Raw genomic sequence first — 23,097 nt, forward strand, 5'->3', positions numbered from 1 at the left:
TTGTTTTTTCATTGAGATACCTCACAAATGCTCCTATTTCTTAGTCTTTTGACTTTATTTTGATTACTTGAGTATTTTTTGGTTGTCTCATGGAGTCTGTTCTAATTTTTGAGTTTTTTGTTTGGGTGAGGTTTCATAACTCTTCTACAAAGTTATTAATTAGCCGTACACTTTTTTCTTCTATAGCTCCTCTAGGGTTTTCATTTTGTATGTAACATTTTTTAAACTCTCCATTTACCTTGTTTTTTCTCTTCCAAGAATTCTAAGTGAATTTGTGCCTAGTCTCTATTTTGATTTGAGTCTTTGCATGTATATTGTTTTGAGTCATTCTCTTCCTGGTTTGTGTCTTGAGCGTCTCTATCAACAAAATAGTTCTTTCTGATGGGATTCTTTTTTGTTTGTTTGCTCATATTTTTTCAGCTTTATGTTAGTTTTAGGTTTTGTACATTTCTGAAGGGAATACCTGGATTGGTCCTGATGTTGTTTTTGTTTTTTCTTTTGTTTTAGTTTTTCTAAGATCTCAGTAATTGCTCAGTTTGGGACTTACAAGCTTTCAGTGCTCGTATTGTCTTAACTCTATATATCTCTTGACATGGATTTGGGTCTGACTTGCCTAGTTGGAGTTCCAGTAGATTGCTATTGGACTCAGCCACTGTTATCCACTTGGGACCTCTGCTGGCTCAGAAGGACAAAACTACAGGGTCCTCTTTGGTCAGAGATTCCCTCTCTGCCTGTTCCACTACACTCTGGCGTGTAGACCAGAACTAAGACCCTACTCCACTACTGTTCAGAACCATACAGCTGTTGCTGGCTTCTGAACTTGTTCCTTGATCAGTGCACAGCCTATGGCCTCCAACCACTCCTCCATGCAATTCAGAGTCCCTCCTCACTCTGTCCTGCATTCATGACTTGGATTCCCTAAGTGCTGAACCACAAATCTGCCATTTGGAACCTATTCCTGCTCCCCGGACAAGTCTGAGGGATTTAAGAGAAGATGGAAGGAGAAGGTATAGAAAGACCAGGATGGTGAATGGGGCCATAGAGGAGCTGACATGCTGACATGACAGGACATGCTTTCTCTGGTAGTAATGGTAGTGTTGATTAAATTAATGGTTTTATAGAAGGAATACAGAAAGCTGGAAAAGGAAGGTTGCAAGGGCAGGTCAGATGGTGAAAAGCTATTCAGGATGGAATATGAATTATGCCTGGGACCAGTTAGATGTGGAGGAGCACATGACATCCCAGTCAGGACAATGTGGGTCTTAGGGCAGAATTCCAGAGCTGAAAGGGTTAAATCTCAAAGTCATGGTCTCTTCTTTGGGAAATAGGTACATTCTTATCTAATTGTCCTTCTAGGGTGAAATAAAAACCCTTAAGATCGTTAGGATAGAATGGTATAGAGGGAATCTCCAGAGTTGGGGATAGAAGATCTGCTCTGTGAGATAGTCTGTCTTCAGATTTCTTCATCTATAAAGAAGGGGCTGTTGGATTAAATTATCTCTCAGCTCTCTTCCAGCTTCACATCTGATGATTTGCTTGTATTTTCTTCTGAATTGATGTGCCATCCATGTTCACTCCCTGAACACCTCCTGAAGTTCAACCTTCCAATGGCTGAGGTTTGCAGAGAAAAGCAGTTTGAAGGAGGGTGAGAGAAGGGTTGTCTTGTCTCCCCACTGAATAAAGAAGTAATGGAAAGTGACCTCCCTCCTCCCTATCCCCATTCAATGAGATTAAAGCCAACAGTAGCAAGTGGTTCTTTAAGAGTAGAGCCAGCATAACCTTGGGGGGAAAGGGACAAGAAGGAGAGAGTAACTGGAAATGGTGGAAGGGGAAGAGAATAAGCCCATGTATATAGCACCTACTATGTGCTAGGTATTGTGCTAAGTATTCTTTTTCCAAATATTATTTCCTTTGATCCTCACGATAATCCTGCAATGTAGATGCTATTGTTATCCCATTTTACAGTTAAAGAAACTGAGTCAGACAAGTTAAATGTTTTGCCCAAGTCACACAGACAGCTGGTGTCCGAGGCCTTATTTGAATTCAGGTCTTCCTTATTCCAGGAATACTGTGCCACTGTGAATATGAGTTTTGGCATATGTACTCATATATATTAATTCAGGGCTTCTTAAACTTTTTACACTCACAATCCTTTTTCACCCAAGAAATGTTTACATTATCCCAAGTATATGAAATAGGTATACAAACCAAACATTTACTGATAAATAAATCATAATTTTATGATTTTCTCATTTGGTTACTAATTCCATATGGGATCACAACCCACATATATAAGAATAACTATAGTATAAGACACTTTGCAGTTACTCACACATATAATCAATCAGACAACAAGTATTTATTAAAGTGCTACATATGGCTGGCATTATGCCAGGTCTCAAGGAGCTCGTGTTTTAATGGGTAGAATATAAACAAAATAATTAGGTATACGTAAGATATATGTAGGGCAAAAAAGGAAGAGGGGTGGTACAAGGAATAGAATGTTGGGCCTGGAGTCAAGAGACTCACTTCCCTGAGTTCAAATCTGGCCTCAGACACTTATTAGCTGTATGACCCTGGGTAAGTCCCTTAACCCTGTTTGCCTCAGTTTCCTTATCTGTAAAATGAGCTGAAGAAGGAAATGGCAAAACACTCCAGTATCTTTGCCAAGAAAACTTCAAATATATTGCAAAGACTTAGACATAACTGAACAATTATTTCAAAAACAGGGTAAATCTGAAAGAAAAAGGTATCTATACACATTCACACACAGTCCCAACTTCCAGAACCACACTCCTATTCAGACACCAACACAAACCCAGACATATACACGCTGAAATGTCTGCTCATCCCTTTCTCTGCCTTCGGGGAGAACTACCACTGAATTTCAGTCCCCAGGAAGAGAGGGCCCATCGCAAACCTTCCAGATCTGGCATTGTTCCAGATTTCTCTAATTACCCCTACTCCCTTACCTCCAGCCCATGGCTCTGCTGGAACTCTCTGTGCTCCATATTTCCTGCTCCACCCGGGATGGGGGAGATGAGATTGTTTAATTGCTTGGAAGTATGCCCCCAGAACCTAGCATATAATACGGATTTAAGGAAATGCTTGCTGATGGAAGGTGGGGGGGACTATCCGGCCTCATCCCCCCATCTCAAGAAGCTTCTTTTTGCTGGGAAAAGCCATGGGGGAAAAGAAGGTGTCACTGCCCCTACCCTCAGAGGTGGCCACTGCCCTTTTCCCCACTAGCCCAGTGCCAAACAGCCGCGTTTACAAAACCACAAGCTCCGATAAGAGCACAATCAGAACCTGTTTTGTTAATAGACCTGCAAGGGGGAAGGGGTGGAGAGGAAGGGGGTAGGACTGGAGGGATTGGGGAATGGGGAGGGGTCTGGCCCCACAAGGGCCCCCTGAGTCAGGAGGCTATCAATACCAATACCCCCCTTATTCCTTGCCTCATTAGCCCAGTTTGAAATTTACCCACCTTATCAGGGGAGAGCTTTCCTTGAGCCAAAAGTGATTATACCTTTGTTCCTGGCCTTCACCTGCCAGCCTGCCTTCCAGGGCTCAGATTCTGGCCAGAGGAATGGCTTTGTAGTTGGAAGGGAACACGTGGCGGGAAAAGGGGCAGGCAGGAAAGGAAGGTTCAAGACCGTCAGGTCCTTAAGAAGGTGGCCTCCTTCCCTTTAGAACCATAGCGTTTCTAGGCGGAAGGTACTTTATAGGTAATCTAAATTCAGTCCCTTCATTTCATACGTGAGGAAACTGAGGCCCACAATAGAGAACATTGTGAGCTCTAACTAGGAAGGAGAAGCGGGGCTTCGATCCAGTGCGCTGCAATTGAGAGAGAGCATCACTGGTGCTTCCTCCCCCTGCCCAGGATGCCAGGACCCCAGGAGAGTTCTGTCCCTTCTGACTTCTGACTGCTTTTTCTCTCTCCTTGCTCCAGCACTAGGTTTGATCCAGGTCATCTTAGTGACAGAACTATCTTCTGTGTTCTAGCCTCTCTTATGGGGTGTGTGTGTGTGTGTGTGTGTGTGTGTGTGTGTGTGTGTGTGAGAGAGAGAGAGAGAGAGATAGACAGAGAGAAAGAGACAGAGAGAGAGAGAGAGAGAGAGAGAGAGAGACAGAGACAGAGACAGAGAGAGAGAGAGAGACAGAGAGAGAGACAGAGACATAGAGAGAGAGAGAGACAGAGAGAGAGAGAGAGAGAGAGAGAGAGAGACAGAGACAGAGAGAGAGAGACAGAGAGAGACAGAGACAGAGACAGAGAGAGAGAGAGAGACAGAGAGAGACAGAGAGAGAGAGAGACAGAGAGAGAGACAGAGACATAGAGAGAGAGAGAGACAGAGACAGAGAGAGAGAGAGGAGAGAGAGAGAGAGACAGAGACATAGAGAGAGAGAGAGAGAGAGAGAGACAAAGACAGAGAGAGAGAAACAGAGAGAGAGAGAGAGACAGAGACATAGAGAGAGAGAGAGAGAGACAGAGACAGAGACAGAGACAGAGACAGAGACAGAGGGAGAGATTTATATTCAGTAGTTTGTTGTTGTTCAATTGTATGTGACACTTTCTGACCCCATTTGGGGTTTCTTGGCAAAGGTGCTAGAGTAATTTGTCATTTCCTTCTCCGGCTCATTTTACAGATAAGGAACTGAGGCAAACAGGTCCAGGATTACACAGTCTGAGGCGGCTGGATTTGAACTCATGAAAATGAATCTTTCTGATTTTAAGCCTAGTATTCTATCTACGGCACCCAGTTACTTAGAAAGTACCTTAATCATAGGTTGAGATTTTTTTTTTAAGTTTCTCTTTGGGCAATGAGGCAGATATGGAAATGGACATTTTCCATGATCGGGCATCCCAACCCTAGCCAGCATCCTCCCTTGTGAGCTCTGTTCTGTTCCTCCTTCCTCAAACTCTTTTAGTCTCTTTAAGACAGCAGTCTTGACCTTCCACCTGCTCCTCTGCTTCCTTTAGTGAAACTGGTCCAGGAGGAAGGACTCTGGTGGTGCTAGAATAGTCTGTGGGGGATGTCAAGGAGACTTCTGGGTCACAGAATTTAGTTGGATGCTTTTGCTATTGCATAGTTAAAAACTTCTGTTTTTTGAGGGAAGAAACTGAGGTTCAAAGAAGGGTATTTTGACCTAAAGTCAATAGCAGTCAATTCTAGCAACATTCTCCTGGTCCCTAACTGTGCTGTTGCCCCTACATGAGATTGTATCTCTACGTTTCCTTTAGATCACCTTGAAGCCTAACTGTAATCTTTGTTGAATTCTCCATACCCAAACCCTATGGAGGAAACCAACAGATGAAGAGCTTGCATTTAGGGGCCAAATGGGGTTCTTCTACATCTGACCCACTGTCCCAAGGTCCTTCACGGGCTCTTTACCCAACTGCTGGACAGAGGTAGAGGATCTCTCTTGTTGGAGGTCTCTATGACAAATCATGGCTGGAGGATGGACAGAGACGGGAATACAAGTCCTAGGACTTCTGCTAGGGAGGGGGATAGCCAGCGACAATCATAAATTAGTGAAATTTCTCTTTAATCCTCACCCTCGTGGGCACTGACTTGCTCAGTGGCAAGATGAGAGCAGGAATGAAGGTGGAAATGTGTACTCAGTGGGGTTGTATCTGCATCAGTGGGGTGTTATAGCATGAGTCCTAGGCTCTGTTTCTCAATAATTCTTCACTCTCTGTAAATTTCTTTTATTTGTTTTACTCTTTTCCTTTATAAAGACATTACATATATAATATATATTTTTATGTTTTATTTTTATCGACTTTTTTTTGGTTTCTCTCTTTTTCTTTATATTACTGTTGCTTCTCAATGGCTCTTCATGACCCTAACCCCCAACAGGAATTTTACCTGAAACATGTTAGTAGAGTCAACACATTAACCATGTCTTGAAATATATGTCTCTATACTGTAACCTATTTAACATGTAAAGGATTGCTTGCCATCTGGGGGAGGGGGTGAAGGGAGGTGGGGGGGAAAATGGGAACAGAAGTGAGTGCAAGGGATAATGCTGTAAAAAATTACCCTGGCATGGGTTCTGTCAATAAAAAGTTATTTAAAAAAAAAAAAAGAAATATATGTCTCATTCTATACATATGGCCTACTTCCTCTTGACTAAGAAAGAGATGACTGGCTGACATGCTTTAGAAGGCATAATTACTCATCATGTCAACCAGACTTATGAAAGGTTTTTGTGTATAAACATCCATACTTTTATGCACATATATGTATAGATACATATGTATATTTATACGTGTGTATATGTATATACACAGCTAAATGAATAGGTATACATGTATAAATGGTTATGGCACATATATACACATGGGTTGTATATGCATACACATGTCACACATAAATATAGAGGTGTACATGTGTGTACACACATATAATCATGTGTGTGTGTGTGTGTGTGTGTATGTGTGTGTGTACACATACACAAATCCCTTCTAACCCAAGGAATTGGGGTAGCTGCTTTTATTTCTCTCCCACTAGGGTCATTTGTTTTTTTCTCACTCTGCCTCTTTACCACACCAGAGCATCAGGAGAATCACTTAAAGCTTAGATTTGACTCGTCTACCTTCTCCCCAGAAGATGACTTTAGGAAGGTATATAAATAGTAGATCAAATATAGAACAGTTCTTTATTTCCTCTATAAAAAGAAATGCTTTTAAAAAAATCAACAAATACAAAAGACTCACAAATTTTCACTGACAAAAACTTAATATAATGCAGTAACTTATAGCTATCTCCCAGAAGGTTCATACTTAAAACATCAAAGCATGAATCATTTTGAAGGATAGCTGAGCATCTGATATAGCCTTCATGCATCTATGGGGCCATTCATGAATTCATTCTTTTCCTAGTTCTGCTCACTTCACTCTGCATCAGTTTATACACGTATTTTCAGGCTTCTCTGAATCTGTCCCTTTCATCATATCTTAAAGCATAGTAATATATTCCATTATTTTCATTTACTGTAATTTGTTTCCTCATTTCCCAGTTGATGGGCATTTATTTTGTTTCTGATTCTTTGTTATAACAGAATGTTGCTGTAAATATTTTTGTTTTGCTCATAAGGTTCCTTCCTTTTGCCCCTTTTGGCACTTAGTGGCGATAGAGCTAGATCAAAAGGTAAGACCAATTGACTTTGTTGTTTAATTGTTACAGTTATGTCCAATTCTTTGTGACACCATTTGGAATTTTATTGGAAAAGGCACTGGAATGGTTTGCCATTTCCTTTTCTAGATCATTTTACAGCTGAGGAACTGAGGCAAATGGGATAAAGTGTTGCAGGATCACACAACTAGTAAATGTCTAAGGCTGAATTTGAAATCAGGTCTTCCTGACTTCAGGCCTGGTGCTCTATACACTCTACTACCTAGCTGACCCCCAAGTGTTTTTTGGTTATAGTACCAAATTGCTTTCCAAAATGACTAGACCATTTCTTAACTCCACCACAGTCTTCGCAACAATTGTCATTTTTCTTATTTGTTAGCTTTGTTCATATTGCTCATATTAGATTGAATTTCATAATTGTCTTACTTTGCACTTTCTTATTAATGATTGGAACATTTTTTTATATAACTGTTGATAGCTTTGTATTTCTTCTTTTGAGAATTATTTATTCATATGATTTCACTGCTTACCCATTGGTGAATTGTTCTTGTTTTAACATATTGGTACCAATTCCCTATAATCTTGGATATCAACACTTTATTAGAGAAATTTGGTATAAAGATTTTACTCCAGTCAACCCTTTTCCTTCTAATTCTAAATTGATTTACTTTTGTTTATGCAAAAACCTTTCAACTGAATGTCATCAAATTTGTCTAACTTATTGCCTGAGATCCCCTTTATCCTTTGTTTGGCCAGAAACTCTTCCTCTTTCCACAATTATGAAAGGTATCACCTTCCTTTTTCCTCTAGTTTGTTTATTACATGACCTTTTATATCTAGGTCAAGTATTCATTTAAAGCTTATTGTGGTATATGGTGCAAGATGTTGACCTAAGACTAATTTCTCCTGAACTGCTTTCTAATTTTCCCAGAAGTTTTTGTTGAATAGTGAGTCTTTATTCCACTAAATTTGTGTCCTTGGTTTTACTGAACACTACTCTACTATGTACCTCTTATTAAATCCATTTCATTCTTGGACTTATCTATTTTTTTTAAACCAGTAGGAAATTGTTTGGATGACTACTACTTTGGGATATAGTTTGAGAACTGGTGTTGCTCTTTAACTTTTCCTCCTTACCATTTTTTAAATTGTTTCCTTAAAGATTATTGACTTTTAATTCCTCCAGATGAATTGTTCTAATTTTGTCTATTTTTATAATCCTTTGGGAACTTGATTGGTATGAAATTTAACTTATCAATTAAGGTAGCCAAAGTTGTCATTTTTATTATGCTAACATGGCCCAACTTTAAATAATTAATTCCCCTCAATTTATTAGCCTTCCTTTATGTCTGTAGTGTGTTTTGTAGTTACAGTCACATAACTACTCTGTGTATCTTTAGTATCCAGCTAGATGGTGAAGTGTATCTATTGAATTTTTGTCCTGGAATCATGAAGTTCAAATCCAGCCTGACCATGGATAATTTAACCCTGTTTTCCTCAGTTTCCTCATCAATAAAAAGAACTGGAAAAGGAAATAACCAACCTCTCCAGTACCTCTACCAAAAACAAAACAAAACAAAAACACCTAAATGAGGTGGCAGAGACTCAAGCACAAGTGAACAACATTAACCTACTTATGCATAGAAATTGTTAATGTCTAGTATCAGCACAGTGCTGGCATATTTTTAAAAATTTAGTGGATTTATACATTCTTTAGTAACTTGTAATTTCTTTTTCTATGTCATTCTGTTGGGTTTTATTGGTAATGTACAGAAAGACTGGTGATTTTTCTGGATTTATTCCATAACTGCTATTTCACTGAAATTATTTTTTTATTAATTTATTTGAAATCCCAGAGACCTCTAGTGAACTATTATTTCATCTGCAAAAAATAATAATTTTATTTTTTCTATGCATGATTGTTGCATTAATTTTTTTCTCGTTTGTTGCTGTAATTTCTAGACAATATTCCTAAAACTATGTGAAATGATAGTGAAAATGGATATCTTAGGGCCTCTAATACTTCTCCATTATAAATGATATTGCTTTTGGATTTAACTAGATTCTGTTTACTATATCAAAGAAAAGTACATTTATTCCTGTTGTTTTTTGGTATATTTTTTATTTGATTTATTTAATTTGATTAATTTAATTGTATTTTGTTAAAAAACAAAAAAAACCTCTTCTGCATTTGTTAATAATGTAATTTGTATTTTTGGGGTATTGATATTGTCTATTTTGTGTTTATGTTTTTCCTAATACCAACTTTGTATTTCAATTATAAATTCTAGACATAGTGACTAATTCTTTTAATATGTTACTGTATCTTCTTTCCTAATATTTTATTCAATATTCATTAGACATATCGGCTTATAGTTTTATTTATCCTACCTCTGTTTATCTTGTTTAGGTATCAAGACTATATTTATCTTATACAACAAGTTAGTTATAAAAAGAGATGTTAATTATCCCTATTTTTTAAAGGATTTAGGTAAATTGTAAGTTTATTATTCTTCAAATGTTTGATAGAATTCACTTGAAATAATTTTTGTAAAAGGGCCAAGCATAGCCAAAAAAGATGCATATTCATTTCTATTCCCATATCTAGCTTTTCTAAAATTCCATTTAAAGCCTTTATCTCTTCCTTATTTATCTTTTTGTTAAAATTTTCTAGGACTGAGAGGGGCACACTAAGAAACCTCTAAAATCTCTACCATCTCTAAATCTATGATCCCTCTTTGGTACATATGTATTAAATAGATATTTTTCATTATCTATGGTGTTCTTAAGGAAAATACGGTTTTCCTAAAACTTTGGACCACATCATTTTTAACTCCTGCATCATGATTGCTATTCCTACTTTTCTGAATTTGCCAAAATATAGGAAAGTATGCTCTAACCCTGTATTTGTAAATATTTATGTTTCAAATATGCTTCTTGTAAACAAAATTTTGTTGGATTCTGTTTTCTAGTCTATTATTAAATTTATTTATTTATCCTACTCTGCTTTATGGGTGAATTCATCCCATTAATTTTCACTGTTAATTGTAAATCCATTTTCATTTGAGGTGCTAGTGATTAGGACTGCATTTTCCTTCATTTTTTCTTCTGCATTAGTTTTTATTCTCTTCCTTAGTGTTTTGTCCTTGCTATTAGTTTTGTTCAGACTTCTAAGATGACAATATGTTACCCAATGGCTCTTTCCTTTCGTAGCATTTTCCATTTCATTCTCTTGACTTTATTTACATTGTTAATTTCTTTCCTTCTCCCACTTTTTTTATTTGTCTATTTCTCCTCCATCTTTTGATCCTTCTTTTCCTCCACCCAGCTAAATGTGTGAGTTCACAACCGTTTTTTTCTCCTTGTTCCTTCCAGCCTCTAAGTTTTAAGCAACATTCTTTTTTGCTGTACTTTTCCAAGAAGTTTTGTTTTGCTTTGTCCTCATTTCTCTTCCTTATTAGTCTTTTTAAAATTTAGTTTCCAATTTGTACTCTATATCTTATTTGTTTCTTTTTTATTCTCCCTGGGGGTACATTTCTGGAGTGCCAAATATGAATTCTCTATTCCATTCTATATTATTTTATTTGTAAACCTTACTCCATCCTCCTTTTTTCTGGTCTGTCTCAATATTAGAAACATCAATTCATGACAAAAGCAATATCAAATGAAAGTAGTGACAAGCAATGAGAGTCACTTTATGTCCTGACTTGTAAAGTTCAATATTGTATTATGATCGCTCACAATTTTTAAGGCCAGATTATCTATCTCTGGTTTAAACTCCTCCCATTATCCTGAACGTTAGCTGCCTTTGGGGGATCATTCCGGCCTGCTGGTCTACCTCCACCCCAGGCGCAAAAAAAAAAAAAAAAAATTTTTTTTTCCTCCTTTTTTTCGGAGGGAGTGCTGGTCGACCCGCTTCTCGCCTAAAGCAACCCGAGCCGAGGGCCCACGGGAGCCTCGGTGCTCCAGAACGACCCCCAACACCCTCCTTTCCTCTCCCACCTTTCCCTTGGGGAGGAATGGGGTGTTTTCCCCGCACGCCGGGGAAAGCCCGGGGCCCCTCTTTGCCTCTCGGGGGAGAGGTGCTCCGAGGAGGGAGGCGGAAAGAGTTGTGTCAAGCGAGAAGGTCTCGGTCTTAGCCGGGGGTCAGGGCCAGGCTTCGCGAGGAAAAGACTTCTCAGCAAAGAGTGTCTCCTAAAATGGACAAATTTCACTCAGATGAAACTGTCTATAAATTTCCTGTCTTTTATTACATATATATATGCCTTCCCCATGAGAATGTTCTATAGTGACAGTCTTTATTTTCCCTGCCTTATAGCAATTCCTTTTCTTCATTACATCTATTTTATTCTTCCATAGCCACTAACTCTTTTCGAAAGATTAGAGAAATTATTATCCTTTTGCTGTTCACTTATAAACTGGATAAGAATCTATCTTCAGCCCCTCTCTTAATCTTATCTACCATTCTCTCCATTGTGTAATCCTGTCCCACAAAAGATTGATTTACTTATGGAACCTGGGACTTAGTCTATGGGATGTTAATTCAATTCTACCTGTGTCTTTGCTCTTTCTTTTACCCTTCAGATCAACCTATTTTTTTTTTTATTATACCTTTTTATATACAAAACATATGCAGGGGTAATTTTTCCAACACTGACCCTTGCAAAAACTTCTGTTTCAACTTTTCCTCTCTTTTCTTCTACTCCTTCCCCTGATGGCAAGTAGTCCCATACATGTTAAATATGTTAAAGTATATGTTAAATACAATATATATACACATATTAATACAGTTATCATGTTGCACAGGGAAGATCGGATTTAGAAAGAAGGTAAAAATAACCTGAGAAGAAAAAAATTGCAAGCAAACAATTACAGAAAGAGTGTAAATGTAATGTTGTGGTCCATACTCATTTCCCAGTGTTCTTTCTCTGGGTGTAGCTGGTTCTGTTTATTACTAATCAATTAGAATTGATTTGGATCCTCTCATTGAAGAGAGCCATGTCCATCAGAATTGCTCATCATGTAGTATTGTTGAAATCAACCTATTTTTTAAAAAAATAATAGCCTATTAACACAAATGATAGATTTCATTATTTGCCTTTGTCTTTCTTGTTTGAAATATTTGCAAAGTTGAATATTCTGTTTACCTCTACTTTGTGATTTTTTGGGGGGAGGGGCATAATGTTTGCATGCTGTATTCTCCATTTGATTATGATCTTCTTGAAGGTGTGGAATATCTTTGACTTTTATCTCCAGTGCTTAGTATAGTGCCTGGAACATAGATGGTGACTGATAAATTTTTGTTGACTTGAATTGACTTGGTTTCCCTTTCCCAGACTCACTCCAAGTTACAGCTGTCCTTCTATGGACTCCAGAATGGAGCACTTTTCAGATGTCTTTTGACCAAATGAGTTAGCCCAGCTTTGATCCAAACAATATACCTCTCTTAATTCATTTTAGCCCAGCTTTGATCCAGACAATATACCTCTCTTAATTTATTTTAAGATTTTATGCCTTCTTTACTAGTTATCACATCAACAATGTGATAACATTGTTGATTCATATTGCAATTCCAGTTCACTTAACCTGCCAAAGCTTTTTCTTTTTCTTTTTATATTTATTCAGATTTTTAAAATCAAAAGCTTTTTATTTTTCAAAATTCATTCAATGATAGTTTTCAGCATTCACCCTTGCAACACCTTGTATTCCAAATCTTTCTCCTTCCCTCCCCTACCCCTTCACGTCTCCCCTAGAGAGCAAGCAATCCAATAGAGGTTAAACATGTGCAATTCTTCTAAACATATTTGTCATGATGCTTAAGAAAAATCAGATCATAAAGGGAAAAAAATTAGAAAGAAAAAAACAAGAAAGCGAACAGTAACAAAAAGAGTGAAAATGCTGTACTGTGATCCACACTCAGTTCACATAATCCTCTGTCTTCAATTTTTGACCATCCTCCTGGTGGCTCTCTTGCCTCCTGCATTCCTCCACTAAGATCAAGAGTGAGTCAGAATCAGACAGACTATGGAGGAGAGACTGAGTAAAGGAGAGTGTGAGAATGAGTGTGCTCTAGCTCAATCTCAGATTCGAGACTCAAGAATAAAGACTTTAGACTCTATTTCTGACTATCCTCATGGTGACTATCCTGCTGAGACCAAGGCCTGTCCAAAGGACCTCCAGAAAGCTAGCCCAGACATTATATTTTGTTCCACCACTATTAACCTGAGTTATATTACTATAATAAGATAGTATATATATATATTATATATATATATATATATATATATATATATATATATATATATATATATATATATATATATATACACATACACACACACACACACACACACATACATACTATGTGCTTGTGTAATACCTCCCATGTTGATGGATTTATGTGTACCTGTTTCAATTTCAACCCAGAGGATATCTGCTAACAATATCAGGTTTGACTCCCCATTTCCCTTCGGTGTTTTCATCTCCCTTCCTGAGAAATCAGGGAGGGTGTGACCACCTTTGATATTATATTAATATCACAAGATCATTGGATCTCTCCTGAATCATTTCAATGTGTTTTTTTAAATAAAGCTTTTTATTTTCAAAACATATGCACAGATGACTTGACAACATTGACCCTTCCCTTGTATTTTCAGATTTTCTCCTCTTTCCCCCACCCCTCCCTAGATGGCAAGCAATCTGATATATGTTAAACATGTTAAAATATATGTTAAATCCAATATGTATAAACATATTTATACAATTCTCTTGCTGTACAAGAAAAATCAGATTAAAAAAAAGAAAGGAAATGAGCAAGAAAACAAAATGCAAACGAACAACAACAAAGAGAGTGAGAATGTTATGTTGTGATCCACATTCAGTTCCCACAGTCCTCTTTCTGGGTGTAGATGGCTCTCTTCATCACAAGATTGTTGGAACTGGCATCAGTCATCTCATTGTTAGAAAGAGTCATCAGAATTGATTGTTGTGTAATATTGATGTTGCCGTGTACGATGATTTCCTGGTTCTGCTCATTTCACTCAGCATCAGTTCATTAATTTCTCCAAGCCTTTCTAAAATCATCCTGTTTCTTACAGAACAGTAACATTCCATAACATTCATACATCATAACTTATTCAGCCATTCTCCAACTGATGGGTATTCACTCTGTTCCCAGTTTCTTACCACTACAAAAAGCTGTCATTTTTCTCCGTTAGTTGAACTTTCTTTCTTTCTTCTTTCTTTCTTCTTTCTTTCTTCTTTCTTTCTTCCTTCCTTCCTTCCTTCCTTCCTTCCTTCCTTCCTTTCTTTATTTCTTCCTTCTTTCTCACTTTCTTTCTTTTTCCTTCCTTTCTTTTCTTTCTTTTTCCTTCCTTCCTTCCTTTCTTTCTCTCCTTCTTCTCTTCCTCCTTTTCCTGCTCCTTATACTTTTTCTTCTTTTCCTGAATAATCAACCTGGAACAGAGAAGACAGACTCTATTCATGATCTTCAATTAATATTCCATGTATATGAACAGACAATTTTCAGATGAAGAAATTGAAACTATTACCACTCACATGAAAGAGTTTTCCAAATCACTATTGATCAGAGAAATGCAAATTAAGACAACTCTGAGATATCACTACACACCTGTCAGATTGGCTAAGGTGACAGGAAAAAATAATGATGAATGTTGGAGGGGATGCGGGAAAACGGGGACTGATGCATTGTTGGTGGAGTTGTGAACGAATCCAGCCATTCTGGAGAGCAATCTGGAATTATGCCCAAAAAGTTATCAAACTGTGCATACCCTTTGATCCAGCAGTGTTTCTATTGGGCTTATACCCCAAAGAGATACTGAAAAAGGGAGGGGGACCTGTATGTGCCAAAATGTTTGTGGCAGCCCTGTTTGTAGTGGCTAGAAACTGGAAAATGAATGGATGCCCATCAATTGGAGAATGGCTGGGTAAATTGTGATATATGAATGTTATGGAATATTATTGCTCTGTAAGGAATGACCAGCAGGATGAATACAGAGAGGCTTGGAGAGACCTACATGGACTGATGCTAAGTGAGATGAGCAGAACCAGGAGATCATTATACACTTCGACAACGATATTGTATGAGGATGTATTCTGATGGAAGTGGATTTCTATGACAAAGAGACCTAACTGAGTTTCAATGGATAAATGATGGACAGAAGCAGCTACACCCAAAGAAGGAACACTGGGAAATGAATGTGAACTATTTGCATTTTTGATTTTCTTCCCGAGTTATTTTTACCTTCTGAATCCAATTCTCCCTGTGCAGCGGGAGAACTGTTCGGTTCTGCAAATATGTATTGTATCTAGGATATACTGCAACATATTTAACATATATAGGACTGCTTGCCATTTTGGGGGGGGGGTGGAGGGAGGGAGGGGAAAAAATGAAACATAAGCGAGTGCAAGGGATAATGTTGTAAAAAAAATTATCCTGGCATGGATTCTGTCAATACAAAGTTATTATTAAATAAAATAAAATTTAAATTTAAAAAAAATTAATATTCCATGTGATTTTTCTGCTTTGAGTCTCAATTTTCCTTATCCACTGAGATGATCTCTAAGATTTTTTTTGCTTTTAACATTCTATACTTTAAATACCCTTTCAGATTTGATAGTCTATGTTTTAGGGCCCCTCTCAGCTCTGATATTCCATGTTATTGTTTTATCTAAAAAAAAACAACAACATAAAATGTCGTTAATTTTTTTAAAGGGGCAGAATTTTCTATTTCTGCTGGTTACATTCCAACTTCCTAACAATTAGAGCTGGCCAAAAGTGAAATGGGTTGCTTAGAGAGGTGTTGGCTCTGCTTGTGACTTTCTAGACTTCACCTCCAGGTTTCAGAAGCTACCTGACCATGGCCTATCCCTCTGCCATGCTAGCCTCCTTCTTTCATTGGTGAGCTCTTTCCAGTCTTCATTTTGGGGAAAGTTCAAACAACTACTCTTCAATCCTCACCTGACTTTTTTAGATTTTGAAATTATGCCCCTAAATGGGTACCTTTTCCACTACCCTCCTACCACCACCACTTTTCATTTCTCTTTGATTATCTTCCTTCATTAGAATGTAAATTCATTAAAAGCAGGTAATTTCTTTCTTTTTGTTTTTATTGGTATGCCCAGTGCTTAGCACATATTCAATTCAGCCAAATGCTCTAGTCTATCTATATCTTTTTCAATTCTCATATTGAAAAAGATAGCTTAATAATAGCTTAAAACAACTAAATCTCTCTCAACTTCATATCATATGTAAATTTGGAAGCATACCATCTATGCCTTTATTCAAATCATTGATATAGATGGTTAACAACATAAGGGCAGATCTCTTTAACATTCCATTAGAGAACTCCTTCTAAGCCACTCTGGGGCTCTGGCCACAGAAGCCACCATCTGAATCAGGCAGGAGAACCACTCCCTCCCTCAGAATCTGGATAGAGTCAGGAGGACCTGAGTTCAAATCCTGTCTCAGATATGTACTAATTATGTGACTCTGGGCAAGTCACTTAACCACAAATGCCTATTCATACATCAAAAAACCCACTGATGATTGCTCAGCAATTACATCTGCCAATTTTTCCTTTTCTAGCATTTTATTCATTTGAATAATCTTCTCTGAACTCATCAAAGGAATCACCTTGCTTTGCTCTTCCGATAAATGAATGGACCAAATCAGTTCTAAGATCCCTTCTGTTCTAAGATTCAGTAGTTCTGTGATTCTAAGGTAGGGCTGAGGTGGGTAGGAAGTGGAATGGGTGCCCTGGATATTGGGGTAAAGGGCCTGAACAAGCGGGGTGGGGTAGGGAAAGACACTGAATGGGAGGTAGGAGAGCTTCAAATATGAACTTCCCTGAGCTCAGCTATGAGTGAGAAAAGGGAAGGGGATTGGGGGGCCTCAGTGTGGAGGTACCAGCCTGGGGAGGGGAGCAGACAGAGTCCCATCTCTGCTTGAGGCCTCAGACCTGAGCACCTGTGCAGCTCCACCCTGGGCCCTGCAGAGTGAGTCACTTTCTGACCTCCCCACCCTCCAGCTTCACAGATATAGTTACCATGGGGTTCCTGGAAAAAAAGCCTCTATAGCTGGTAAACCAGGAAGCGGGAGGGGTTCACAGGGATCATCTGGCTGCCAGGTATCCCCCAAGGGGAGTAGGCAAGCTCAAGTGCCTTCGTTTCCTGACTGGATTCTCACAAGCTGGGCCTTGACCCTCTTAAGATCAGAGATAGAAGCAGAGGCAGTGACAATTCAATTAAGACCACGTTGGAGATTGGAGCATCCCTCGGGTGACAGTCAAGGTCAGAAATGGAGAATTCAAGACAAAACCTAAGGCTGGGAAGGGGCAAGACCATTCTCCCCATTGTACTCATGGGGAAAGTCCCAGTGGGCCACGTTTCTCTCTGCCACGGCTGTAATTAATGGTGCTGAGTCATGGGATTAGGGCTGGAGAGTTGGTGAAGACATGTTCTAGTTGAAAGACCCCTTGAATCAAAAGGTGACTATTCAAGACCCACCTCTGACCTCAAATAAGTTAATCAACGTTGTTGCCTTATCTGAAAAAAGAAGGAATTTGGCTGGGTGAGCGAGGTCATCTCTCAGACTTGTTTCCACTCTAATATCCAGTGATCGTGTGCTGATAAAACTTCTCGGTAGGGCTGGGAGGTTGTACAGAAGATAAAGCTTAGAGGGCAGAGTTGGGGATTTCTAGGAGCTGTCCCAGCTACATTTTTCTCATCCCTCCATTTCCCCAGCCTGATGCTTAGGTGTGATAAGCAGCTGGGAAGGCCTCATTATAGCTATATAACAATGGTAGGATAGTCTGACAAAGAAATGGGAGTGGGGATAGTTGATTTATTTTTGCTTGGGGCTTCCTGGTCCCAAGTGGCCACTAACTATTCACCCTGGGGCTCTGGCCACAGAAGTCACCACTTGAGTCAGCCAGGAGAACCACTCCCTCTCAGAATCTGGTCCAGACAGGTGCCCTGGGCTGAAAAGAAGGTTATAGGATTATAGGACCATAGGGTTCAAGAGACCATAGAAATAATTTCATCTATATAAAGTGACTAGATCACATAGATAGTAAACAAAATCAGGACATAATCTGAGGTCGTCTGATATTCAGCTCTTCTACTTCAAAGATGATTCCTCTCTGATTTTGCCAAACACATGGGTACTCTCCTTAAAACCAGCTAATTCTCCTTCACATTACTGAACTCTGATCCCATTGAATTCTCCTCTAGCTTAAGGAAAGATCCTTTTATACTTATAAAAGAGACCAGTAAGGAACAGATGGTTGACATTTCTCTGGAAATATTGGAGAAATATACTATTAACTCTACCATATTCTCAGCCAGGAGGAAAGAGAAATAAAGTGTCTTTGTTAGTGTCCCTAAGACAAATTTTCCCTTTTCTCAGAAAGGAAAGCCAACTAAGTCCTTCAAAAGATTTTGTCCTCCACTAATACATTGTTGGTGGAATTGTGAATGCATCCAATCATTCTGGAGAGCAATTTGGAACTATGCTCAAAAAGTTATCAAACTATGCATATCCTTTGATCCAGGAGTGTTTCTACTGGGCTTATACCCCAAAGAGATACTAAAGAAGGGAAAGGGACCTGTATGTGGCAAAATGTTTGTGGCAGCCCTGTTTGTAGTGGTTAGAATCTGGAAACCGAGTGGATGCCCATCAACTAGAGAATGGCTGAATAAATTGTGGTATATGAATGTTATGGAATACTATTGTTCGGTAAGAAATGGCCAACAGGATGATTTCAGAAAGGCCTGGAGAGACTTAAGTGAACTGATGCTGAGTGAAATGAGCAGAGCCAGATCATTATATACTTCAACAACAATACTATATGATGTTGTTGGTGGAGTTGTGAACGAATCCAACCATTCTGGCGAGCAATCTGGAATTATGCCCAAAAAATTATCAAATTGTGCATACCCTTTGATCCAGCAGTGTTTCTATTGGGCTTATATCCCAAAGAAATACTAAAGAAGGAAAAGGGACCTGTATGTGCCAAAATGTTTGTGGCAGCCCTGTTTGTAGTGGCTAGAAACTGGAAAATGAATGGATGCCCATCAATTGGAGAATGGCTGGGTAAATTGTGGTATATGAATGTTATGGAATATTATTGTTCTGTAAGAAATGACCAGCAGGATGAATACAGAGAGGACTGGCGAGACTTACATGAACTGATGCTAAGTGAAATGAGCAGAACCAGGAGATCATTATACACTTCGACAACGATATTGTATGAGGACATATTTTGATGGAAGTGGATTTCTTTGACAAAGAGACCTAACTAAGTTTCAATTGATAAATGACGGACAAAAGCAGCTATACCCAAAGAAAGAACACTGGAAACGAATGTGAACTATCTGCATTTTTGTTTTTCTTCCGGGTTATTTATACCTTCTGAATCCAATTCTCCCTATGCAACAAGAGAACTGTTCGGTTCTGCAAACATATATTGTATCTAGGATATACTGCAACATATCCAACATATAAAGGACTGCTTGCCATCTAGGGGAGGGGGTGGAGGGAGGGAGGGAAAAAAAATTGGAACGGAAACGAGTGTCAATATAAAGTAATTATTAAATAAAAATTTAAAAAAACAATACTATATGATGATCAATTCTGAAGGACGTGGCCATCTTCAGCAATGAGATGAACCAAATCAGTTCCAATGAAGCAGTAATGAACTGAACCAGCTACACCCAGCAAAAGAACTCTGGGAGATGACTAAGAACCATTACATAGAATTCCCAATCCCTCTATTTTTGTCTGTCTGCATTTTCGATTTCCTTTACAAGCTAATTGTACACTATTTCAAAATCCGATTCTTTTTGTACAGCAAAATAACTGTTTGGACATGTATAATTATTTTGTATTTAATTTATACTTTAACATATTTAACATGTATTGGTCATCCTGCGATCTAGGGGAGGGGAGGGGGGGAAGAGGAAAAAATTGAAACAAAAGGTTTGGCAATTATCCATGCTGTAAAATTACCCATGTAATTGTAAATAAATTGTAAATAAAAAGCTATTAAAAAAAAGATTTTGTCCTCTACCTTCCCCATTTGGGGAATAAAAATTGTAGAAGAGAAGCTTCTACTCATAATGGGGCATGAAGAGATCAATCACTCTATAAAATAAACCTTTATTAAGCACCTTCTATGTGTGCTAGGAATACAAAAATAAAAAACAAATGTCCTTGTTTTCAAAGAATTTATATTCTATTGGGGGAGATGATATGTGCTATGTCAGTGTAAATAGAATAAATACAAAATGTACTGGGGCAGAGTACTAAGCTTGGAATCAGGAAAATCATCTTCATGAGTTCAAACTAAGCCTCAAACATTTCCTAGCTATGTGGGCAAGACACATAAACTCTATTTGTCTCGTGAAGAATAAAGCTTGGATGGATCGTAGAGTTTGAGAACAGCAGTGATGTAAAATGGGGCTGACAGTTAGCTCAGGGAGAAAGGGGATATTGCCTAGGATATTATTGACTTCCTATGTACTCTCTTCCTTCCATCACAAATACCCAAATGACTTCTCTCTTTTTCCTTTTCATCTCTAGGACTGACTCTGTTCAACTTGCTATTCTCCCAGATACTAATTTATAAGAAAAATGAGAAAAGGAGAGGAGAGAGAGGTAGATAAAAAGTATAATCATCATGTGCTTTGGAACTTAAAAATAGGATGTAATCGATTTAGACTCTTCAATTATTTTTAATATTGAGGCAGCGTGGTATAGTGGTTTGATAACTGGCCTCTGAAGTAAAAAGACCTAGATATAAGTTCTGCTTTCATGATCTATATCTAGCTGCTGCACCCAGATGGTACTAGAGGGGAAGGTGAGGCAGGTGACCTTACACAATCCTCCCTCACTTAAATCCAATTCACTTGAAGGTCATGGCATCACCTCCCTGATGTCATCGTGCTCTTTGAGAAGAAGGGCAAACAACACTTTTGGATTGGCTCTATGACTCTTAACTAGTTGCTTAATATTTCAGCACTTCAGGTAGTTCTTTAAAAAGAATAGGTGTCAGTCTGCATTAGTAGGAGAAAGTACGGCCCTCACAATTCCTTTCATTGATGAAATTATAGGTCAGGTAAAATAATAATGATAATAATAATGATCTGTATGTTTCTACATGGTTAGAGCTAGAAGGGACCTTGGAGATCATCTGGTCTTATTCCCCCTATTTTATAAATAAGGAAAATGAAGCAAATTAATAAATCTGTCCAAAGTCACAGAGCCAGTTAGAGGGAAAGTTAAGATATGAATTTAGAACTTAGAAAACCCATAGAATCACATATTTAGGACTGGTGAATTCAAATCCACCTCATTTTACAGATGAGGAGACTCAGGCCTAGAAAGGTAAAGTCATTCTCCCAGAGTCACACAGAAAATAAGAATCTCTGATCCATTCCCCATTCAGCCTCCAAAGCTGATATTCCCAAAACACAGTTATGACTATGTCATGGCTGACTGAGTCACTTTGGATAGGTTGCAGTTCCCAGTGAGTCAGTCTTTCTTCTCAAACCAAAGAATTGTGAACAGGATTAAAGGATCAGAGAATTCCTGGAAGGGTCCTCTAGGGGTCACTCTGCTAATGAGCCCATGCCCCCTCCCTAGTCTCTCCCTCAGTCCCACAACAGATGCTTTCCTGCAGCTTTTGTTATTTATCCTTCATTCTCCAAGAAAATCACTGACATCATATGTTTGATGTCTTGACTTGTGCATGAATCAGAGGCGCAGCAGCTCAAAGTCATCAGGCACTCTTTCTGCTCCAGCTTTTAAACATGTTCCACAGAACTGAGTATGGATCACAACATAGTATTTTCACTCTTTTTGTTGTTGTTTGCTTGTATTTTATTTTCTTTCTCATTTTTTTCTTTTTTGATCTGATTTTTCTTGTGCAGCAAGATTATTATATAAATATGTATACATATATTGGATTTAACATTTATTTTAACATGTTTAACATATTTTGGATTACTTACCATCTGGGGAAGGAGTGGGGGAAAGGAGGGGAAAATTGGAACACAAAGTTTGTAAGGATCAATGTTGAAAAATTATCCATGCATATGTTTTCAAAATAAAAAGCTTTAATAGAAAAAAAGAATAGAATTTTTAAAAATAAAAAAATAAAATAAACATGTTCCACAGAAGTCAGTTCATGGGAATTCTTGGGATGGGAGGGTAGCCTAAAATTGTGTGTTGGAGGAAAGGACAGACATGAAGAACCAGTTCTGCTTTCCGGCTTGTGGTGACTGAACTCTTTTCTCTACTCCTCCATCCCTCAATTTATCCCATTCCCCACTCCATGGCCCCAGCATCAGTGTGTGTAGCCTGAATCCTTCTCCCCTAACTGTGGCTAAGCTGGCAGCAACTACGGAAAATAAAGGCTCAGATGACTTTTTTTTTTTTTTTTTTTTTGTGAGGCAATTGGGATTAAATGACAGCTGTTAAGTGTGTAAGGCTGGATTTGAACTCACGTCTTCATGATGATACCTAGTTCAATTTCCTCATTTTACAAATGAGGAGACTGAGGCCCAGAGAACATAAGGGTATCAATCAACAAACATTTATAAAGCACCTTCTATATGTCAGTTACTATGTTAAACAGAGAGGATCCAAAAAGAAGAAACAATCCTTCATAGTACTCTCAAGAAGTTCACAATCTAATGGAAATAGTGTAGAGATTTGGTCACTAGACTTGGACTCAGGAAGCCCTGGATTCAAATTCTATTTCAAACACTAGCTTTTTACCCTAAACAACTTGTTTCACCTCTTAGAATCTCAGTTTCCTTCTCTATAAAATGAGAAGATTGGATTTGATGTCCTTTAAGGTCCTTTTTGGGTCTAAATTTGTGGTCTTTGTGGCCCCAAATAATAGAGCTAGGGTTTGAACCCAAATCTTTGAAGTTT

The 23,097-nt window shown here is 38.2% G+C and overlaps 1 protein-coding gene across 1 annotated transcript in view; it reads right to left on the bottom strand.

Moving 5' to 3' along the window:
- Nucleotides 1-14,470: 14,470 nt before the first annotated feature.
- ILRUN (inflammation and lipid regulator with UBA-like and NBR1-like domains) overlaps nucleotides 14,471-23,097 on the bottom strand; it is a 186,626-nt gene continuing 177,999 nt past the window's right edge. Inside the window, exon 5 of the mRNA XM_051996440.1 lies at nucleotides 14,471-14,591. Coding sequence (XP_051852400.1) covers nucleotides 14,559-14,591 — 33 coding nt within the window. The 3' untranslated portion in view covers nucleotides 14,471-14,558. The remainder of the gene's footprint in view (nucleotides 14,592-23,097) is intronic.

The sequence above is a fragment of the Antechinus flavipes genome, chromosome 4, assembly GCF_016432865.1.
Source record: "Antechinus flavipes isolate AdamAnt ecotype Samford, QLD, Australia chromosome 4, AdamAnt_v2, whole genome shotgun sequence".
In the NCBI taxonomy this organism is placed as follows: Eukaryota; Metazoa; Chordata; class Mammalia; order Dasyuromorphia; family Dasyuridae; genus Antechinus; species Antechinus flavipes.